This window comes from Cibotium barometz, chromosome 48 (assembly GCF_041138505.1).
Source record: "Cibotium barometz isolate CiBa-2024 chromosome 48, ASM4113850v1, whole genome shotgun sequence".
Taxonomy (NCBI): Eukaryota; Viridiplantae; Streptophyta; class Polypodiopsida; order Cyatheales; family Cibotiaceae; genus Cibotium; species Cibotium barometz.
Genome location: NC_141093.1, coordinates 29,094,831 through 29,114,564, shown reverse-complemented (window position 1 = coordinate 29,114,564; position 19,734 = coordinate 29,094,831). Strand labels below are relative to the sequence as shown.

The 19,734-nt window shown below is 44.6% G+C and overlaps 1 protein-coding gene across 1 annotated transcript in view; it reads right to left on the bottom strand.

Moving 5' to 3' along the window:
- The window catches only part of LOC147611040 (vacuolar protein sorting-associated protein 2 homolog 3-like), a 55,998-nt gene extending 37,074 nt beyond the window's left edge, over nt 1-18,924 (bottom strand). Inside the window, exons 1-7 of the mRNA XM_086785327.1 lie at nt 18,841-18,924; nt 18,125-18,229; nt 17,929-18,000; nt 17,658-17,729; nt 14,026-14,106; nt 13,884-13,919; nt 13,734-13,789 (exon numbers count right to left, since the gene is read on the bottom strand). Coding sequence (XP_086641453.1) covers nt 13,734-13,789; nt 13,884-13,919; nt 14,026-14,106; nt 17,658-17,729; nt 17,929-18,000; nt 18,125-18,229; nt 18,841-18,924 — 506 coding nt within the window. The remainder of the gene's footprint in view (nt 1-13,733; nt 13,790-13,883; nt 13,920-14,025; nt 14,107-17,657; nt 17,730-17,928; nt 18,001-18,124; nt 18,230-18,840) is intronic.
- Nucleotides 18,925-19,734: the final 810 nt, after the last annotated feature.

Below are 19,734 nucleotides of genomic sequence, written 5' to 3'. Positions count from 1 at the left end.
GATTCTGTGTGTCTATGGAGCTCTAGAAGAAAGAGCCCCAAGCATCTCTGGTATGGAAAATCCAGGCAATGGAACCTCCCCCTAATCTCATAGTATACTGGGCATCTGCATATATAATGAGCCTTTGTCTCAACCTTTGTACGGAAAAGTTGGCATGTCCTGTCCCCTAGTGTAGCTGCGCTCTGCCCATATCTCACTGTCTCCACTCTCAACTGGTGGGAAGAGGTGCAGATCTGTCCAATCGCACACCGCACACTGCACCCCAAATGAGAGATGTGTATCCATGTAGTGAGGGCGTATGATGAAGATGTCCTTCGTCATGTGAAGAAGATGGTCTCTGTAGAAAGCCATCTTCGTCCCTATGGGTTGGAGGGGTGGATGCGAGGTCCTCTTAAGTATCCAATCTCACAATGTCTTTCCTGATCACCCTATTCAGTTTTGTGGAGCTGAGAGCAAAGGAAGGGGCCTCTATGTTGTACTGAAATGGTGGGAGTGCCCCCATCTATATGCCATGCATACCAAACCAGGTGCTCACCTGTGCATACCAACACCGTGTGTCTCCCTCAAGTGCCATCTCTCTCGAGGAATCTAGGGCAAGCCGGGGGTATCTATCTGGTAGAAGCTCCCACAGTCTGTGCCAGTAAGTCATTGTCTTGAAAAGAGCCTTTGTCACCATAGGGGCAGTCCCCACCCATCTCCAATCGCACTATCTCATGTGGCACTGAAGGATTACTCCTTAAGGCTTACTCCTGATCATGTGTGAGATCATCATTACTAGTGGCCTCTCCATCTGCTTCCACCCATCATATACCTCTCCTGTATCTGTCATAGCTGACTCCCTTCTCCGTCTCCTCTTGTGGTATAAACTGGGACCCCAAATGGGAGCTCCATACAATAATCTAGGTGTGACTAATGTGTCAAATAGCCAGAGCTTCGTCCTCGGCTCCTAAAACTGTATCTGTGAGCAATGCCTCTCCAGTGAGCCCAGAGATACATACCCTCACATCAATTTGGTTTCGGTTGCCATCCGCATAGAGAATTGAGGCCCAACAAAAGTTATCCCAAGATATACATAAGAAGCCGCCACATACTCCACAAGCTGCCCACTATATGTAAATTGAGGTGCGGATCTGCCTACCCATTGTGGGGATGTGTAAAATATCATAACCTTGGTCTTCGTGAGGTTCACCGTGAGGTCCAAATCCTCGAAAAAATCCCGTAATGCATCCAAGTGCCTCTGCAGCCCCTTTTGTGAATCTGAGATAAGGACAATGTCATTTGCATACAATAAGATATCTCATCAATGTATAGCCCAATGAGAGTAGGAAACAGGGGGCGGCCCTGTTCCACTATGATAGTGCTGTGTATGACATCTGAGTCAACCCTCGGGGCCCGTACTCTACCAGTGACGGACTCGTTCAGTAGTGTGAGGATCCCCCAAAGCAAATCTATTGGTACTCCCATATCCTGCAATCTCCTCATCAATCTCGCCTGTGGGACGGTATCAAAAGCCTTGCGGAAATCCACAAAGCAACAGTATATGTGATGCCCATGAGCTCTCCCCTCCTCAATGATGCCCTGTAATGTGAAAATGCGATCCAGTGTGGAGTGTCCTCTCCGAAAACTTGCCTGCCTTGGTGCTCTGAGTCTCTGCTGCTCAGCCCATCAGTTGAGCTCATGCTTCAAGATCGATCCATAAATCTTGGCCACCTGCATAAAGCTCTTTACAGGCTTAAGCAAGTCTCCCGAGCATGGTATGATCGCACCGACAAATTTCTACGCAGCCAAGGTTTTCAACCATCCCATTGTGATCCCAATATCTATATCCATTCAGATCAGGGATGGTGTGCTACCTAGTGTTGTATGTCGATGATCTCATCATCTCTAGTTCAAATCAAGCCAAAGTGGCTAATATCATGGCACAACTAAGACAAACGTTTGAGATGACTGATCTCGCTCTTCTTTCGTATTTCCTTGGCACAGAGGTGGTCCAGTATCTTGATGATATTTTTGTGTCACAACAAAAGTATTGTCTTCAACTCATTACTTCTTGTTTTCCTGATGGTGCTATCCCTGTGCCCACTGGATCCGCCATCAAACTTACAAAGGAATCGGATTCACCGCCAAGTGGTTGGGAAACTCATATGGCTCACTAACTCTAGACCTAACATTTCCTATTGCACATCCTGCATGGTTACACGGACTCCAACCGGGCCGCTGATATCGATTCTCGGCGCTCACATGGTGGTTATTTGTACTCACTTGGATCTGGCCCTTTCTCTTGGTCTAGCAAGAAGCAGGATACCGTTGCAGGTTCTTCAACTTAGGCCAAGCACCGAGCCCTCTATGACGCCACCACTGAGGCTATGTATCTCCGTCAGCTTCTCAAGGAGATGTGCGTGCCCATGGACACCGCTACTACCATCTATATTAACAGTCAGAGTGCCATTGCCCTCGCCGACAATCCTATTTTTTCTAACCGTACCAAGCATGTTGGTGTTCATTTTCACCTTACTAGGGACTAGGTTGATTTTCGTACCATCAGGCTCCAGTACATTCCTACGGCAGACAACCATGCCGACATTATTACAAAGTCCATCAATCGGCCTATCCTTGAGCATCTTCGCGAGCGGATCGGCATTGGTCCTCCACCATCACTCTCTGCATCTTGAGAGAGGGACCACCCTCACGAGTTATCTATCATTGTTGTAAAGGGCGCACAAGTAAGTGAAAACCCTATGCATAGCATTTACCATCTTGCATACCCTTTGCATTGCATTCTTTTTTTTTTTTTTGTTTGGGGCGCATGTGTGAACGAAAACCCATATGGGTGTTCATGCATGTGAAAACCCCTTGCATTGTGGCATTGATCCAGTACAGCCCAAACTCGAAAGACTCTACAAAAGACGAAGAGAAGAACAAATGATCTACACCCGCAACAACCAAACCTACCTAATGCCCAATACTTCACCCACTTACCATTTTTCATCATCTTCTCTCAATAAGAGCCCCAAAAGGCCTTCATTTAAAAGCCTTACAAAGGCATAAATGGCATTTTCTCCAGGTCAGACAGGCTGGCCGACAGGGCCAGCTGACCTAGAGAATGAGGGGGGCCAGGCTACCAGCACTATATAATGCTGCTCGTTGCCCCTCCTTCCATTCAACCAATGCAATCATCATCGGCTCTACCCCCTGCGCAGCACACCACTGTAGCAGCCCGGCTATCAACGCACATCAATCATTGAGCTTCATCCAGGATCTAGCAGCCGGCGCTCTACCCTCACGGCAACCAGCAGCGGCGCTTTGATCCTTCGCATTGATCATCTTCATTGGGCATTTATCTTCCGGAAGCAGCACTCAATTGTGGTTCTGCTCCTGGCCTGCCCCTACTCCATCAGCCTAGTGAGCGCAACACCCTGTACCTCCTTTGACATCGACATCCTCACGAAGTGCCACCGTAGTCCCCGACGCGAGCCTTTGTCACCGACCGTGCTTCAGCTCCGATTTTGTCCTTGCTTCATCGCCGGTCTACTTCCTCAAGGTCACGTCATCAGTGCCTCACACAAAGGCCCTCTTGTACTGGATTACATTCACCATCATACATATATTCATTCATCCATTTCATGCTGAGTTGATTTGCTATGATCTCTCGCACATCAAGTTCTTTTGTCCTTCTGCCCTCACATCTCGATCCATGTTGGTGTCAAAGGCATCCGTGATGCTCATGTTGGTGTAGCCCAAGCACAAATGAATGAATAATGAGGCCCATATGAACCACCCCTTAATAGAGGATTTTTTCACCATGAGAACGGGCTTAAAGTTTAACCCTTAGGTCAAAAAAATATATATATAATCTTATCTCATCAGCTGCTATGACGACGATGATGGCCCGGCGATGGCAGCCTGCTCTCTTTCTTTCTCTATTCGTGCTGCAATCTGCTTTGACGCTGCCCACCACATTAAGCACAAAGGAAGAGGAGCAGCAGAGCGGCGGCCTCCAATGGAAGTTCGACGAGAAGGAGTAAGAGCAAGCCATCGAATGTCGACCTCCATCTAATAGCAGTTGTTTGCTTATGATTAAGCACCAACACTGCTACTCCTTGTTGTTGCCGATGGAGAGCTCCTCCTCTCTACGTGAAGCTCTCAAATGTGTTGCAGTGGATTGAAGCTTCTTACCAATGCCAAGCTGCTCTTGCGGTGTGCTCGATGATGGCATTTTTGCTTGGAATCTCGTGAATGGGTTGTTTGCAAAGGCGTGTCCAACCTCCTCTCTCTACTATTGTGCACCTACTAGGAGAGACCTACTCACTAGCAAGCTTCATTGTTTTTGGTTGTCTCCTCCTCCTTTGTCTCTCTACTCTCTTTTGCATTGATGTTGTCTTGTCTCGAGAAGCTGTTGTAGAAATTGATGACAAGAGACCAGATGAAAGAAACCCTAATGACAATGCAAAAGGAGAAGAAAGGAAAAGAGATGCTAAACACTTTTACTTGTTAGAAAACATGGATCAAAAGCTCCTATTGATAAGACAACTACCTAATGGGAAACTAATCCTACACTAATAACAACACTAATTAAACATGATTATGTTGACTTAATCTAAGGTGGGTAGAAATGAAGGGAACTCATCATGAGTATGTGTGTGCTAATTTGAAAATAGACTCAAGTTCAGTTAGGTTACAAGATTGAAACTTGTACTCATAGAAAGACTTGAGATGTGCTTCATTGCTCATTGCTTGAAATGATCCCCTTTATATGAGGTGAGTACATGTTGGCTTTGTTAGTCTATGTGGGATTATCCTTGCTTTCTCATGTGGCTGTTTGCTAGTTGCTTGGCTTTTCTACTCCACATTTCTCAACACATCCTCCACACTAGCTTCATCTATGGGCTGATCTGTGGGCTGTAAATCATGCTGAATCTCAGCCAAAAGGGGCTGAATTTTAGCACCTTGTTGGGCACTTGAATGCTGCACATATGGCTAACCCAAGTTGTACAAGGGAAGGAGTCTATCAAAGAGAGCCTGTGGGCATTAATTTTGTTGTTTTTTGCATGTCAGCATGGACTGAAGTGAGTTCTCCACCAAAACCACATCTCTACTCACCAAAATCCGCTTTGTAGCCCGATGGTAAAGTCTATACCCCTTGCTTTCAGAACTGTATTCCACAAAAATGCATTTGATCACCTTGTCATCAAGCTTACCGCGATGTTGAGAGCATAAGCAAGACAACCAAAACACGCATGTGTGTTAGCTTGTATGGCTATGAAGAGCTTGCTGTTGTAGGTGGATTGGACACACGCACAGGTAGAGTAGAGAACTTGATGAGCACACAGCGAGAGTTTCGAGTTGACAATAGAAACTCACATATAGTGTGTGCGAGAAGTTTCATTAACTAAAGTAAAAGTCCCTAAATCAAAGGACCAAAGAGATCTGACCATAATGTGCCATGTGTCTCTATAAAGGTGTAAGTGAATCTTAAGGTTTAAAAACCACTCAAACTAAAATGCTATAAAGCCTAGGGTGCCTAGCACTAATACCTCCTAACTCCTACATATGATTCCAATGCAAATGTGCATATCTCCTACAAATCACCCTGTAGTGAAAATGTATATGTACAAAGTAGATCGATCCCCAAAAGAAATCAAGCCCAAAGCTTTCGCAAAGCTTTGGACTTCTCACGAGGAAGTGCCTTGGTGAAGCGATATGCCAAGTTCTCATGTGATGGACAATAGATGAGGCTAATCTCACCTATATGAAGCCTCTCCCACACATAATGATAATGTACCTCTATGTGCTTGGTCCGTGCAAGGAAAACTAGATTTTGCGAAATAGCCATAGCATTCTGACTATCTGTAAGTAGGGGCCCAACAAAAAGAGAAAACCATTGGTCGACTGTCGTGTATCAAAGTCGCCAGCCCACTCTGAATCACTATAAGCGCAAGGGTGAAAATCACCTCCCCGGTATAGAACAATCCATAAGTGTGTACCCTTGAGGTATCTAAAAATGGGCTTGACAACCTACCAAGGTTTAGTCCATGGACTATGCATAAATTTGCTCAACAAGGAAACACCATAAGCTATATCTAGCCCTATCGAACACAAATATATAACGCATCCCACAGCCTGTGTCACAAAATTCCTCACAGCTTCTGTTTTCTACTGTTCATGTGTGGCATATGGAGCCTGACATGACATACATGTATGGCTTGTGGAGCCTGACATGGTGTGTCTGTATGGCATACGGAGCCTGACATGACAGTACATGTATGACTCATGGAGCCTAACATGATAGTACATGTGTGGCTTGAGGGGCCTTACATGGTGTACATGTATGGCTCATGGAGCCTGACATGATGTGATTCTCTGGGACTGGCTATCCTGGTGATCTTCTATGTCTGTTCTGGGAAGGTTCCAAAAGTGATTTTATATTTGAATGACTTGCTTTGTTTGCTTGGACAATGCCTGAGATTACTGCCTGTGTTGTCCATGGGACTGAGGACGGTTGGGCACCCTGTGGACATGTATGTGCACACTTGTTTGGGACTAACAGGTGGTCTACATGTGTTTTGCAAGTGGTAAGTGTTCCAAAAAACCCAATTTACAGCTTTATAATTTCACATACTAATAATTATGGGTACAGGTTCACACTCACTTATAAGTGACCGGACAACTTATAAGTTATTCACACTGGGCAAGACCAATTTAATACACATGGCAGCCAATAGATGGGGCATTGGACAAGATTTGGGCCAACTGCTTGTAGGGGCTCCTCTTTGGACCTAAAAAAGCTATTTTCGGTAGAAGAACTCTATTATTGATTAAAAAAACTCCAATTTTGAAGATGCGCATGCTTTTCTGTGTGCATGAAGAGCTAGTCGACCAGTTTTGCAGCTTTTTACAGCCCTCTACTGCCATCTACCGCGATAGAAACCATCCAGGTGTATGGGGGAAGCTGGTCGACTTCTTCTGGGAGCTTTCCTACTATTGGCCAGCTGTTTACAGCCCTAAAAAGCTGCTGGTCAGGGCACAAGAAAGTGCAGAAGAGCTGGCCGATTTGTGAAAAAGAGATTCCCTACTGATCAGAGACCTTCAAGCTTGTCAACTGCTGCTGGTCGACTTCTCTTGTGGCTTCTAAGAGCTGGTCGACTGCTATAAACAGAGGCTGATCGACTTGCTCTGTGAGCCAAACACGATGCAGATGAAGATGCAGGGCTATGTGGGAGTGCTATGGGCTACATGTGCTTTATGCTAGGAATGCTCTCTTGTGCTGAGGATTGAATCAAATTCAGCATATACTTTGTTTTGTTTTCATATTGTATTGGAAGACACGGGTGCTAGCCAGTGGAGAATCCCTTGGCACCCGCAAAGTTGTATTTGAAGTAGACTCCTTTTTGGTAATAGCCCATCTTCTGGCCCCTAGTGTCGAGTACTATGCAGATAAAATTTCCGTGTTACAACTGCCCTTCCGTTACAGCTCTTCCATTACAGCCTGGCTATACATGGTATCATCAAAAGGCTCACCTACATTAAAGCTACTGAGCTTTATACCTGTCTCAACCAGTGTGGCAATAAGTTTGTAATCCTTCATGCAAAACCAAAAGCCCCCGAACATACTTTGATTGAGACATAATAATGCCACCATCCTGCTGCATAAACTATATGCCCAAATAGAAATGCAACTAACCAAGGTCTAACATCTCAAATGCATTCTGCAATTCAGCTTTGAAAGCTCAAATTTTCAGCTCAATGTTCACTGTCAAGGCCACATCATCCACATGTAAGATGACTAAGACAATGTCTCAACCATCTCTCTACACATAAAGGGTACTCTCAATGGGACTATTCTAGAATCCTTGGCTAGCCAAATGTGCATGAATCTTCTTATACCAAGCTCGAGGAGCTTGCTTGAGAGTGCCTTCTTTAAAAGACACACTTTGCTTTCATGTCCTAAAACCACAAAACCTAGAGGTTGTTGTACATACACCTTTTCCAAAAGATCCCCATTCAAGAATGCAATCTTTATGTCCAACTAATGCATACTCCAACCATGGTGAGCTGCCCGTGTAGTGCCTGTTCAAATGGTTGTCATTTTTGAAGTTGAGGCAAGGTTTCATCATAGTCTATACCCTTCTCTTAGGAATAGCCTTTAGCCACCAGCTTTGCTTTGTACCTGTCAAAGGATCCATCTGGCTTGCGTTTGATCTTATACACCCACTTCGTACCAATCACATTCTTGCTTAGAGGCAAGTAAACTAATTCACATGTATTGTTTCGCTGTATGGAACTATACTCTTCCTACATGGCTGTCTCCTAATGCTCATTGCCATGAGCCTGCTCATAAGATGATGGTTCCTCAGAACTAAACATGCTACCCATGCAAGCATAATCCAATTCATGCTTGCTAGATTCACCTCTTCTTGCTGCCCTTGTCCTGCTCCAAAGGAGCACCAACCTTGCTTTCTTCAAGGATACCGATCAGCCATCTAGGGACTGTTCTAGCCTCTTGGATGGCTGTCCATTCATCCCTTACAACTTCATCAACACCTATATGTCCATAGGGCTCATTTATGGGGCGATTTCCAAACTCATCCAGAGGTCTTTGCTGTCCCAAATACTGCTGTCCAGAAATTTCAGAATGTGGGAATGTCACATGATGACGAAACAAGTCATCCGGGTCACCAAAATCTTGCTTATGTGAAGAGGCAAGAGACCGAACCAAATTTTCAGCAAATATGGCATCTGATAATCTTGTGAGAGGAGAGATCATAAAGTCTGTAACCCTTACTCTCATGCTTGTAGCCAATGAAAATGCATTTCACAGCCTTATCATCCAACGTGGTCCTTTTCTCTTGGGGTACATGTGCATATGCCAAACTACCAAACACACGAAAGTAATCAACTTTGGAATTCCATTCATACCAAGCCTCAAACGGTGTGATAGTCTTCAAGGCTTTTGTGGGGCCAAGGCTTTTGCGGGGCATCTATTTAATACATGAGCTGCGCATAAGATGGCCTCAAGCCAAAACTTGTGTGGCAATTTATCATGCACCTCACCATTTCCATCAAAGATCTCTTCTTCCTCTTTGCTACCCCATTTTGTTGTGGTGTATATCGCACCATGCATTGATGTTTAATGCCTTTCCCCTGCAGTGTGCCTTGAAAGCATTGGACATATATTCACCTCCTCTATCTATACGAAGAGTATGAATTTTAGAACCCACAACATTCTCAACCATTGCCTAGAAGTGCTGAAAAGGCATAAACACCTCGGATTTCTCCTTCATTGAATACACCCATGTGAATCTCGAGTAGTCATCAATAAAAGTGACAAAATATAAGTGTCCTCCCAAGGATGAAGTCCTCATCGGACCACAAACATCGGTATGTATGAGCTGTCATTTACTTCAGCTCTCATCACACCATCACGAGGAAAGGGCTTTCGATGCATTTTGCCCCAAATGCAGCCCGATCTGCAGTGGATCTCAACATGAGGCATACATTCAACCATATTATGCTTTTGTAGAAGCATTAAACTTCCAAAGTTAACATGCCCAAAGCGTGCATGCCACAATTCAGCTGCCTGTATAGAGGAAGTATCACTTGCGATCGAACATACATTGTGTGCATGCAAATCAAAGGTATCCAACCTATATAACCCATTGCATAATGTACCAGTTGAGACAATCTCAAAACCCATTGGAAGGGTCTTTGATGAGACATTTCTCACCCTTGAACTCCACATGCAAACCTTGCATAGCAATAGAAGACATTGACACCAAGTTCTTCTTTATGCTTGGCACATAAAGCACATCTTTCATTTGATTTTGCTTGCCATTAGCAAGCGCCAAAGGCACCTTGCCTATGCCTTTTACACGGTATGCCCATTAACTACAACCTGCACTGAGCTGAATGCATCACGTCTGGAAGTGATATGCTTGGAAGCTCCCCTGTCTATATAACAAATAGGTTGAGTCTTCTCACGTGCTTAGAGACAACTCATCATTGGCCTATTCTAAGGTCAAAAACACCCAATCATCCTCCACAAGGTTGGCTGAATTCTCATTTTTGTCATTCGGAGAATCCACCACATTGCCTAACTCCTTGCCTGCATCCTTCTTCTTCTCTTTATCTTGAGCAATCTCTTTCTCCACACATTGATATAGTGCCCTGGCTTATGGCAGAAATGGCATTTCCCTTTCTTTTTCTTGCTCTTTTGAGGCATCACCCTTAGAACAACGATCACCCTTGGTGACCGATTTCCTTGTGTTTGCCTTTGTTTTGCCTTTATCCTTTGTTGTAAAAGCTTGTTCACAACCATGAAAGAGATTAGCCCTAGTTTGCTCCTCTTGTAGAAGCAAGCAAAGAATTCAAAGTATTTGTAACAAGCTGCCTGTCAGGTACAACTTCATATGTATTCCACAATTGTTATGTGAAGTCTTTGACCCTGGTAAGATGCTCTGTCATGGAGTCTCCCTCATGCATCTCAAGAATGTCAAGATGCCTCTTGAGATAGGCAACCCGTGCCTCATTCCTTGTTTGATACATGTTATCGAAAGTGTCCCTTGCTTGTTTAACTGATCTACGTGACCGTATGTGTGGTATGATAGATCTCTTGACAGACAATGCTATCAAGGACATTGCGTGTGCATCACGGGAATCCATCTCCTTTGTTCCTGGTAGGGGGAGGAGGAACTACAACCTGTACATCTGCAACCGTTTGAGCAGTTGTTCTTTGAGGTGTGGCTGGCTGAAGTGTTGGTGGGTGTGTGTCATCACCTACCACAATATCCCAAAGCCCTTTGGCTACCAACACATTATGAATTCATAAAACTCCACAAGGAGTCGTCGGTTCTGTCCAACTTATCCTCTTGGGTTAACACCCCAAAAACATCATGTGCATGTGCCATCACTCGTGAACAATGCAAATAGCCCACTGCTCTACTGAAAACACAAGTGCTAGAGGAAGAATCTCTAACACTGATATGTGTGCCTGCAAGAGTAATGAATCGTAGTATGAAAGCTCAAATGCACTATATCAAACATATACATGATGACTTGCAAGAGCACCCTTTTTGTCGATGAACGGTAACCCATAAGCCACCTATGAGGTGCCATAGTCTGCCTGCGCTACCTGTTTGCTGCTCTACGCAGTGCCAAACATCACTTGCACAGCACTGAAGTCTGCCGGCTGCCGCCCCTGCAGAACCACCACCACTGGTCGCCGCCCCAGCGGAGCCACCATGGGGACTCCCCTCATTCACACTATCTTGTTTGAAAGATTTTGAAACAACTCCTTCATACTGGCTTCCTTGGCAGTTCAAACTCAAAACGAAAGAAAAGCTCCAACCAGCTGATCCCAATCTGCTCCAACGGTAATTGTCAATTGTACCATGCATACGCTCTCCCAGCCCAAAAACATAAGTGATTTGGAAGCATAATAGCATCACTATGACTGAAAATCTCCAGAACACTTGTATTTGCCAAGAAATCCATCAATCTCAACACCCTGGTCCACCCAAGCTTGTATCATTAACTGAACATTTGGGTGCCATCTTGAACACCAAACCTACCTCTCAGCAAGCTGGAGCAGCATCTGGGTAAAGCTGCCAATATAAAGGCGTGATTTGTGAAAGTGAAAAGTACGATGCCTTTTAAAGTCTGAATGCGAATAGCTCATAAAGTCATGTAAGAACTTATACATACCAAAGTGCCCTCCGTCACAAACGCCTCCTTTTGCTTTCCAAGAACCCACATGAACCGTCTTATTTAGTGCTTTTGCCTTTAAGAGTCTTCCTTCATGGGCATGTGAAATGCCCCTTCCACCCCACCAATAGCCAAGTGTTGTCCCCACAGACACTATTTATTAGTATCAAAGCCACGACCTTGGGGATCCACTATCTACCCGCTAAGCCAATCACACTCTAAAAGACTGAGTCACCAAGGTCTGCAGCACTAAACCTACGACGTTCTTCCGGGCTTGCCCTTCTGTTGCTACTTGTAGCTTTGCCAATGCTTCTGCTTTCTGCTTTTTCGTTGCTTGCTGCCTCTACACAAGCGTCTTTGATGCTTTCTCAAACCATAAAAGATCTCCCTTACATACGTCAACACCATGCTTCCCCTGCTGTGTTGCTTGAGCCCAAACAATACAAAGATAGCATTCCCAAATATTTCCCCCACAACCCTGAATCTTCGATGGGTTTGCTTAGCCAACTCTTAGAGAAAAGAAACCTTCGCTTCTCCTTGCTAAACTAAAGCTGTCTACTAAAGGTAGACTCTAAACCCTTCTTTAATCCAAAAAAACAACATCACTCAAAACAATGTTCCAAACTCTCAAACTTCTGCTACCCAAAAGCAAAGTCAATATACATTGACGTGAAATAAGCTTGTGGCATTTGAATGTTGAAGCAGCAAATCACTTGCAGGTCCTCTAGCATCTCCCCCGGCCGGTCTTTTTCAGGGGGGGCAGCACATCAAGAGATGGGAGCTCGATGGGGTTGCTGCAGCGCCCATTTGTAGTGTGTGTGTGGTGTTGTTGTTGTTGTTGGGGGCGGGGGAGGGGGAGGGGGGAGCGCACTGGTGATTGGCTCCTGTTCAGTGCGCTTGCCTGGTGGGTGCCTTGGATGGGTGGCAGCACTGCTGTGATTTCCCACAGTAACCCCTAAAAACAATGTGCCAACTCCAACCTTCCCCTGACACATGCTTAAACGCTAAGACTTAGCGGGCCTTTGTGGACTGAATCATGGCCCATGCTCTATGCTCCCAATCTCAGGAGGACTATCACAACTCTTCACTAAACCAAGGGAAAAAATGCTTAAGAGTGACAGGGCTGACAGTCAGAATGTATGAAAGTCATTTTCAGCATGCACAAACCTTATCAGGCACAGTTGTCCACCACAAGTCATATAACAGCAAATTACAGATGAACTACAAATAAGAATACTTAGGAGTTGAGGTTGGCAATAACATATACAACTCCCAGTTCTCACTACCTAATGCAATCGCCTAAAGTGCAGGTCCCTCTCTTGCTGTCCATAGCAGGTCTACCTATCCCCATAGTGCTGTCATACAACAAACCAACCCTAGCTGCTCCAGACTGTTCTCCAGCATAATCAGGAAGCTACCACCACTTCTAGCTCTCAAACTAGTGTCTTTGAAGTTGAGTGAAAATTCTACCTGTAGAGTGGCAAACTGGGCTAGACACAAGGTCAAACTAGAGAGTGATTGCTTACCTCGCAGCTCGCAAACCATATCTTTAAAGTTTAGCTATGCACATTCAACAGCATGCTGAACTAGTACTTGAAGGTGGTGGTAAGTAGTTTAATGCAGCACAACAGAAGTTTATAATGGACTTCTCTTGCCCCTCACTTGTCATGCACCTATTCTGAGTTTTAGGGCTTGATTCTACAGCGATTAGGAGGCGGTGGACATTCTCAGTAATCCCTTGATGAAAAAAAGGGCCCCAGTCACTACTTGCACCATTCTGAAGCACACTTCTCTTACAACTCAGCTTTCCCACCACTGCTAGACCCCCGGGTTATAACTGGCAGTAAAAATGTAAGCACAAAGTTTTCCCTTTACGACCATTTTATCAATTTACCGCTTGGATTGCAAAGCTGAATCACTTTTGAGCCTTAACAATTAAGTATATTGAGGTTACAAAATATTAAACCAACTAAACCCATCGAAGCCACTAATAAAATCTCTCTTCCACTTATTATGCACATTCAAATGCAAACCTCTCAGTAGCTTGTGCCTGTTTGCTACCAAGCTTCCCTTTCGGAGCTGATGAAAGCTGCACAGCAAAAAGAAAAAACCAGGATTACTTCCTCTTGAGCATGCAAAATACACACAGCATTGCACACATGTTGTCGATGACAAATACTGGCCTGAGTAGCAATGTCAACTCCTATTTCGTCCAACACCTGTGAACAAAAAAAAACCACTTGTTATAAGCCCCACTAGTATCACGACTGCAGATTTCAACCTACAATTCCTTCTTCATGTTTCCAGTTCCCTTAAAAGCCTTGCCTGATTGGTCAGATCTTCTGTCTCCTCTTCCGCATCATCATCATCCAACGCATCATCGATGGAGTCAGAAATCATGTCAGTCTGCACCAATCATGGTAAAAGTGCTGGTTAGCGTAGACTTCAAAATCATTGTCATGTGATGGGTGTCTTCATTTGTGAAAAAAACCATTGGAAAAATTTCATATCTATCTTGTTGCAAAATTAAGTTGACATGATGTTGGCTCCGTGTAGTGCAATCACTGCCTTCAACACACGTATTTTTCTCGCACCAGCAGCATGAAGCCCCTCCGCTGCCCCACATGCTGTTCTTAACCTGCATTATCCCAGACAACTCTTCTCCTTGTCTCACCTTCCCAATTTTCATTCCTTCTACCTTGCTCCCTTGGGAAATTTCCCGACATTTTTCTTCATTTACTCTTTTTTTAATGCGATCTTTCATGCCTCTTTTTCAGCTCTCTTGGCCCTCTTTTCTATTAGCCAACCTTATGTGCCCCCTTATCCTCTAGTTCCACTTTACGCTGTTAGCTCTTCATTAGAATTTGATTACTGAAGAGCTGGAGCTCCCCCCCTGTGCACACCTGCAGCCCCCCTATCACCCCATTTGAATTTCAATTGTATTATTTCTTTCTTGTACATAATACAAAATAATAGTTTAGGACTCTTGTATGTGTGTATTGTGATTCCACCGCACTCTTCTTTCTATCTCTAGAACACCCTAGCACATAGGCACAAGTATTCTACAATTGGTATTAGTGATGGACCTAATGTGCACACAGGGAGGCCACGACGAGGATGACGACGACCACCAGCACAAGAGAATAGCAACAAGATAATCAGCATGATTAGCATGGGGTTTAAAGAGATAATTAAATGGGGATTAAGGATAACAAGATAGTCTCGTGTGAATACGGGGCTTCCGGGCCCCCGAGCTGCTCAACCATGGTTACCCCTCATAAAGTGTGGGAAGCATAAACTCATCATAGACATAGGTCCTTTTTATAGGAGAGAACCTCTTTACATATTCTGAAGCGTATGTTGCTACCACATATGCCTTATGCCAAATATGATGCCAAGTGTCCCTAATAGGTGTCACTTTGCCACACATCATTACTTTACATAATATCCTTCTAAGAGGTTGTTTCCCACAAAAAAGACTTATACATACTAGCAGTTGTTCACACTTATTTAAAGCCTACATACAATGCTAGTTTACATAACACCCCCCCCCCCTCCTCCCAAGTGATAATGTGGCTAGAAAGCTAGAAATTGGAACTCTCTTTCATCTCAAGGATTGTACCAAGATGAACTCTCTGTGGCCTAAATAGCTCCATCTTTAGGAATCTCTTGCCCTTTTCCTGTTGGACTTTCTGCAGAGTTCCATAGTGGGAACTCTCCCGCGTCTCGAGGATCGTAGCAAGACGAACTGCGTCCGAAAGATCATCGGGTTGATTGCACGAACATTTGTGTGCAAGGAAGGTTTCAAACCATCCAAAGAGCCCTCAACTTGCTTCGACCATTGACGAACCATCCTCTGGAGCATGAGGCAAAGCTTCCAAAAACGTGGCAGATAGTTGGTTATTTGCTCACCTTGCTTCTGGGCAAATCCGTCCCATTGCCGCTTTAGTTCACGGTAATAATCCATAGGAATAAACTACTTCAAGATCACCTTGTGGCAATCATCCCAACAAGTTACAACGTGGTGCCTAAGGTGGTCTTCCCACCACAAGAGGGTGCAACTGTCAAAGCCGTCGTACGCATGTGATGGAGCTGAAAACATCGGAACCACCTATTGCCCGCCAATGCGGCAGCCATCTCGAGGTCTAGTTGGTGACAACTTCACCGTCCATCTTCTCGTTGAACTTGGGAGGCTTCAGAAGCTTCAATAACTGAATTCGTTCCTCACAAGGCATGGAGGAAGAACTCGGCAACCCAATAGTACCCCGACATCGAGCAAACGAGAACTATCCAATGAATCTAGTGGAGAGAGACTCCGCGAAGAAGACCGTCGGTGAGACGACGTCTCTCTTGCCGACTGCGTGTAGGTGTACAATGACGATTGCCGGACTAGGAGTGAAGCTCGTTCGGTACATCCATACCTGCATCCAAAGGAGTGCAAAATGCTCCTCCAAAAAGTTCTGCCACTTCGTCCTCGGAATTGTCAAGCCCTTGCTAAAGAGCACAAGCCTCGGTAGAATCCAAATTCATAGCACTAAGCGCTCAGAGTGGCAATACTATCCGATCAAGACGGTTAGACATGGCCTCCATGCTTGCTTTGAGACCCTGAAGTAAATCTGCTAGCTCTACGGGATCCATAACAAGTCGCCCAAAACCAAGGATAAAGAATGGTGGCAAAGGATGAAAGCTTTTCACACAGAGAAAGGGTCGGTGGGATATGGGTGACTTGCACCACAAATACCAAAAAGAGTCCAAATAATGACTTTTCCTAAACCCACACTTGTGCCACTCTTGGAGCCTAGCAACTCTACCCTATCTAAGCAGTCAACGCACATGGGTGCAGGTTCACTAGGCTCTGATACCAACTATAGAACACGTGTGCCTATGTGCTAGGGTTTTCAGAGAAAGAACAGTGCAGCGGAATCACAGACAGCACACACAAGAGTCCTAAATTATTCTCTAAATTATGTACAAGAAAGAAGTAATATTGGTACAATGGATATGGCTGAGTGAAAACATTGACTACAGCCCTATGACCTACAGTACACTCTTGGGTAGCACTTCGCCTCAACACTGAGGAAAGCAGATGACTATGACAATTTGGCTGTCCACATATATATATGCACCCATATGCTGATCGATTTGTTTTACTGCTGTCCGCCAGGTCCACGACCTGCCACGTCTGCGCCTGCGCCTGCGCACGGGCCTGCACATGCTTTCTTCTCTCAGCTCACAGCCTCAATATTGCGTCAGCTCAAAGGGTCATTACCTTTCCACATCCATGTCTGCAAGGCAACATATTTTTTTGGGTCATTGGCCTTTGGTACCAACTCCCCCGCCTTGGTCTTCTCAATAAGACAAGTGAACTCTGTGTTTTTCATCCATGAGGCGAATATAGAGGACCTTCCTGCCTGAGGACACCAAGTCCACTTCCCGGACACCCATCCTTCCCCCATTGTTGTGGTCACATAACCATTCTGTTGAAGCTCTGACTGGGAGAAATCCAGGATATCCCTCTTCACCTTCACAGGGAGATAGGAATGCCAAGTCATATTCCACAACCATAAGCAGCACTGGCTGATGCATGGCATAAGCACAGAAAGTTTTAAGCACACACTTCATAACATGGGGAGTAGTAGCCTGGGCCATGGATTAGCATCCCACCCTTCGTTACAAGCAGGATGGCAGTCACTTGGCACTGCAATGGGAGCACCTCCAGGTTTCTCCTGGAAAGAAGTTTTCTTACGCATCAAAAGCCCTGGACCTTTCCTGTCCTGAGGTGCATAGGCCCAGCCTTTGCACTCTGTCATTGCATTGCATTAGTCCTAACAGCAATAACCTGACTTTACTCTTACAGTTGATAAGGTCCAAAAAATATTTTTCACGGCAATCACAAAACTCATTGGAATATAAAATATATGAAAACTCTCTGATTTGAACATTAGGGGGCCAAATACCGTCATGTCCATTTGTGCAGATTGTTTTTGAAACTCTTGCATGACCTTTGCTTGTTTGGCTGGTTCCATTTGCTGCTCAAAGACAATCAGACCACGTTTTGTTACAGCTTTATTAGTATTAAACCTCCACATATAAAGCCTACGCTCAGCACTATGAGCTTTAAAAACAATGGAAAGCGGGAAATGGCACAGCTAAAATGTTCAACTTTGAAAGGCAGAGTATCACGCTGCAAAGGTGAGCAAGCTGTTGGCAATGAAAATAGAGGGATACCTTATTCATGGTTGCCATGGCCTTGCTTGCCCCTTTCATAGCACCTGCAACAGCTGTGTTGGCATACATTGCCTGCATTCATAGCATTAAAGTTCATCAATCAATGCAGAAAGCAAGAGAAGCAGAGTCCTTGGTCAGTGATGCTTTTATGCACTTGAGATTTAGAACAGCTTGCATTTCAACATCTCAATATCACCTGTGTGTGTGTTGCAACGCCACGCATTTGAGCACGACTTCCCTGCAGCTTTGCTATTTGCTGTCGTAACCTGATCAGTTGTCTTGCCAGAATCTTTGTAGCTGCCTGCCCCGGCCAAGGTAACAATAGTGAGAAAAAGAATTGAGAAACTAAATGGATCAAAAAGTTATGTTCAAAACAAGTGCATTGTCACAATGTTTTGTCATTCAAACAGGTTCTCATCATGGACTTAGTCTCTGGAGGTCACCTGGTTGTTGCCAAGTAATGTATGGTCAGTAAATAGTAAGTATAACCCCATTGCAAGGTATCTTCAAGACATTCTCTTCAATCAGACTATAATGGTAGCTCTGACAGTTAGTGTGGGCTCTATGAACGATATGAAGTGGCATCAGGTGATATCTCTATAAATATACGCACTCGCACACATGCCTGTACACACACGCACTGTAATACACCCCTCAATGTGTAAGCTCGTGTTGGGCACCGTATCGTGATTTAGCAACACTTAAACACATAAGGTCCTTATGATAGCTCAATACAATAGACGAAACCGAAAATAGAAAGATGCTCTGTAACACCACAGTGGGGCCGGAATCCCGGGCTGACACCTCCCTCAATGCCAAGTATATTATTGGAGTATTTTTTTATTGGTACAATGTTCCACGGGCTTTTAAGCTAGATTTTCCCATAAATGCACCAAGCATGAATACAAATACCAAGCAAGCGGTCGGAGAAGAGTTCCCTTCGTAGTCGATGTCCCTCAAGAAATCTTCCCGCCCTTCACTACAATAGATAGTCATGATACTGGTTGTCCGGGTCCACGCACAATGTTGGCGTGCCTGTACTGGCAACTGGACACTCTCGGTGCTGATCACATTGAAACAATACCACCAAGCACAATAATAATTAATGTCTTCTGCTTTGAAGAATGGCATCCCTTTGCCAATCCACCTTTGTGGGCAAGTGGATCGGCAAAGGGATGCCATTCTTCAAAGTAGAAGACATTAATTATTACTGTGCTTGGTGGTACTGTTTCAATGAGATCCTGCATGATGAGAAGCTCACTCTACAGGCTTTTTGGAGGAGAGAGCTGAACTACACAGGAACTAAGCTCTCCACCGATGCCAAAGGGAAGAAGAGCATTGGATCTAAACAAAGTAGACTTGTCGCGGAAAGGCTTGGCTTTTTGATGGCAGACAGTCAGAAGGATTTCATAGCTGCTGTGGGAGGTACACAAGCAATGAGCTCTGACTTTCTCAGGGAAGGTGTAGGTTTTTACATTTCAACGACAGGAAGTGACTGAAATTTCAGAATTCATTTGCTTGAAAATCTGTTTGTTGTAGGGGAAGATCCACAGTCGGCTTCTAAGAAGTTCAAGGATCCCTTTAGCTTGGTGGCATGTTCGTTCAAGGTGGAAAACAGAATTTTAATCTTCAGGTATGAATAAATGAGTTTACTGGTTCTTTTGCTCCGTATATATGTGTACATTGAATGCACACGAAAATTTCTCAAGTTTGATTATTGTTCTAGTATATTTTCAGCTTAGAATTCTCTGTTACATAGTTCTAAGCATGACAACTCAACAGATAGTTGTGGCCGAGTGATGTGAA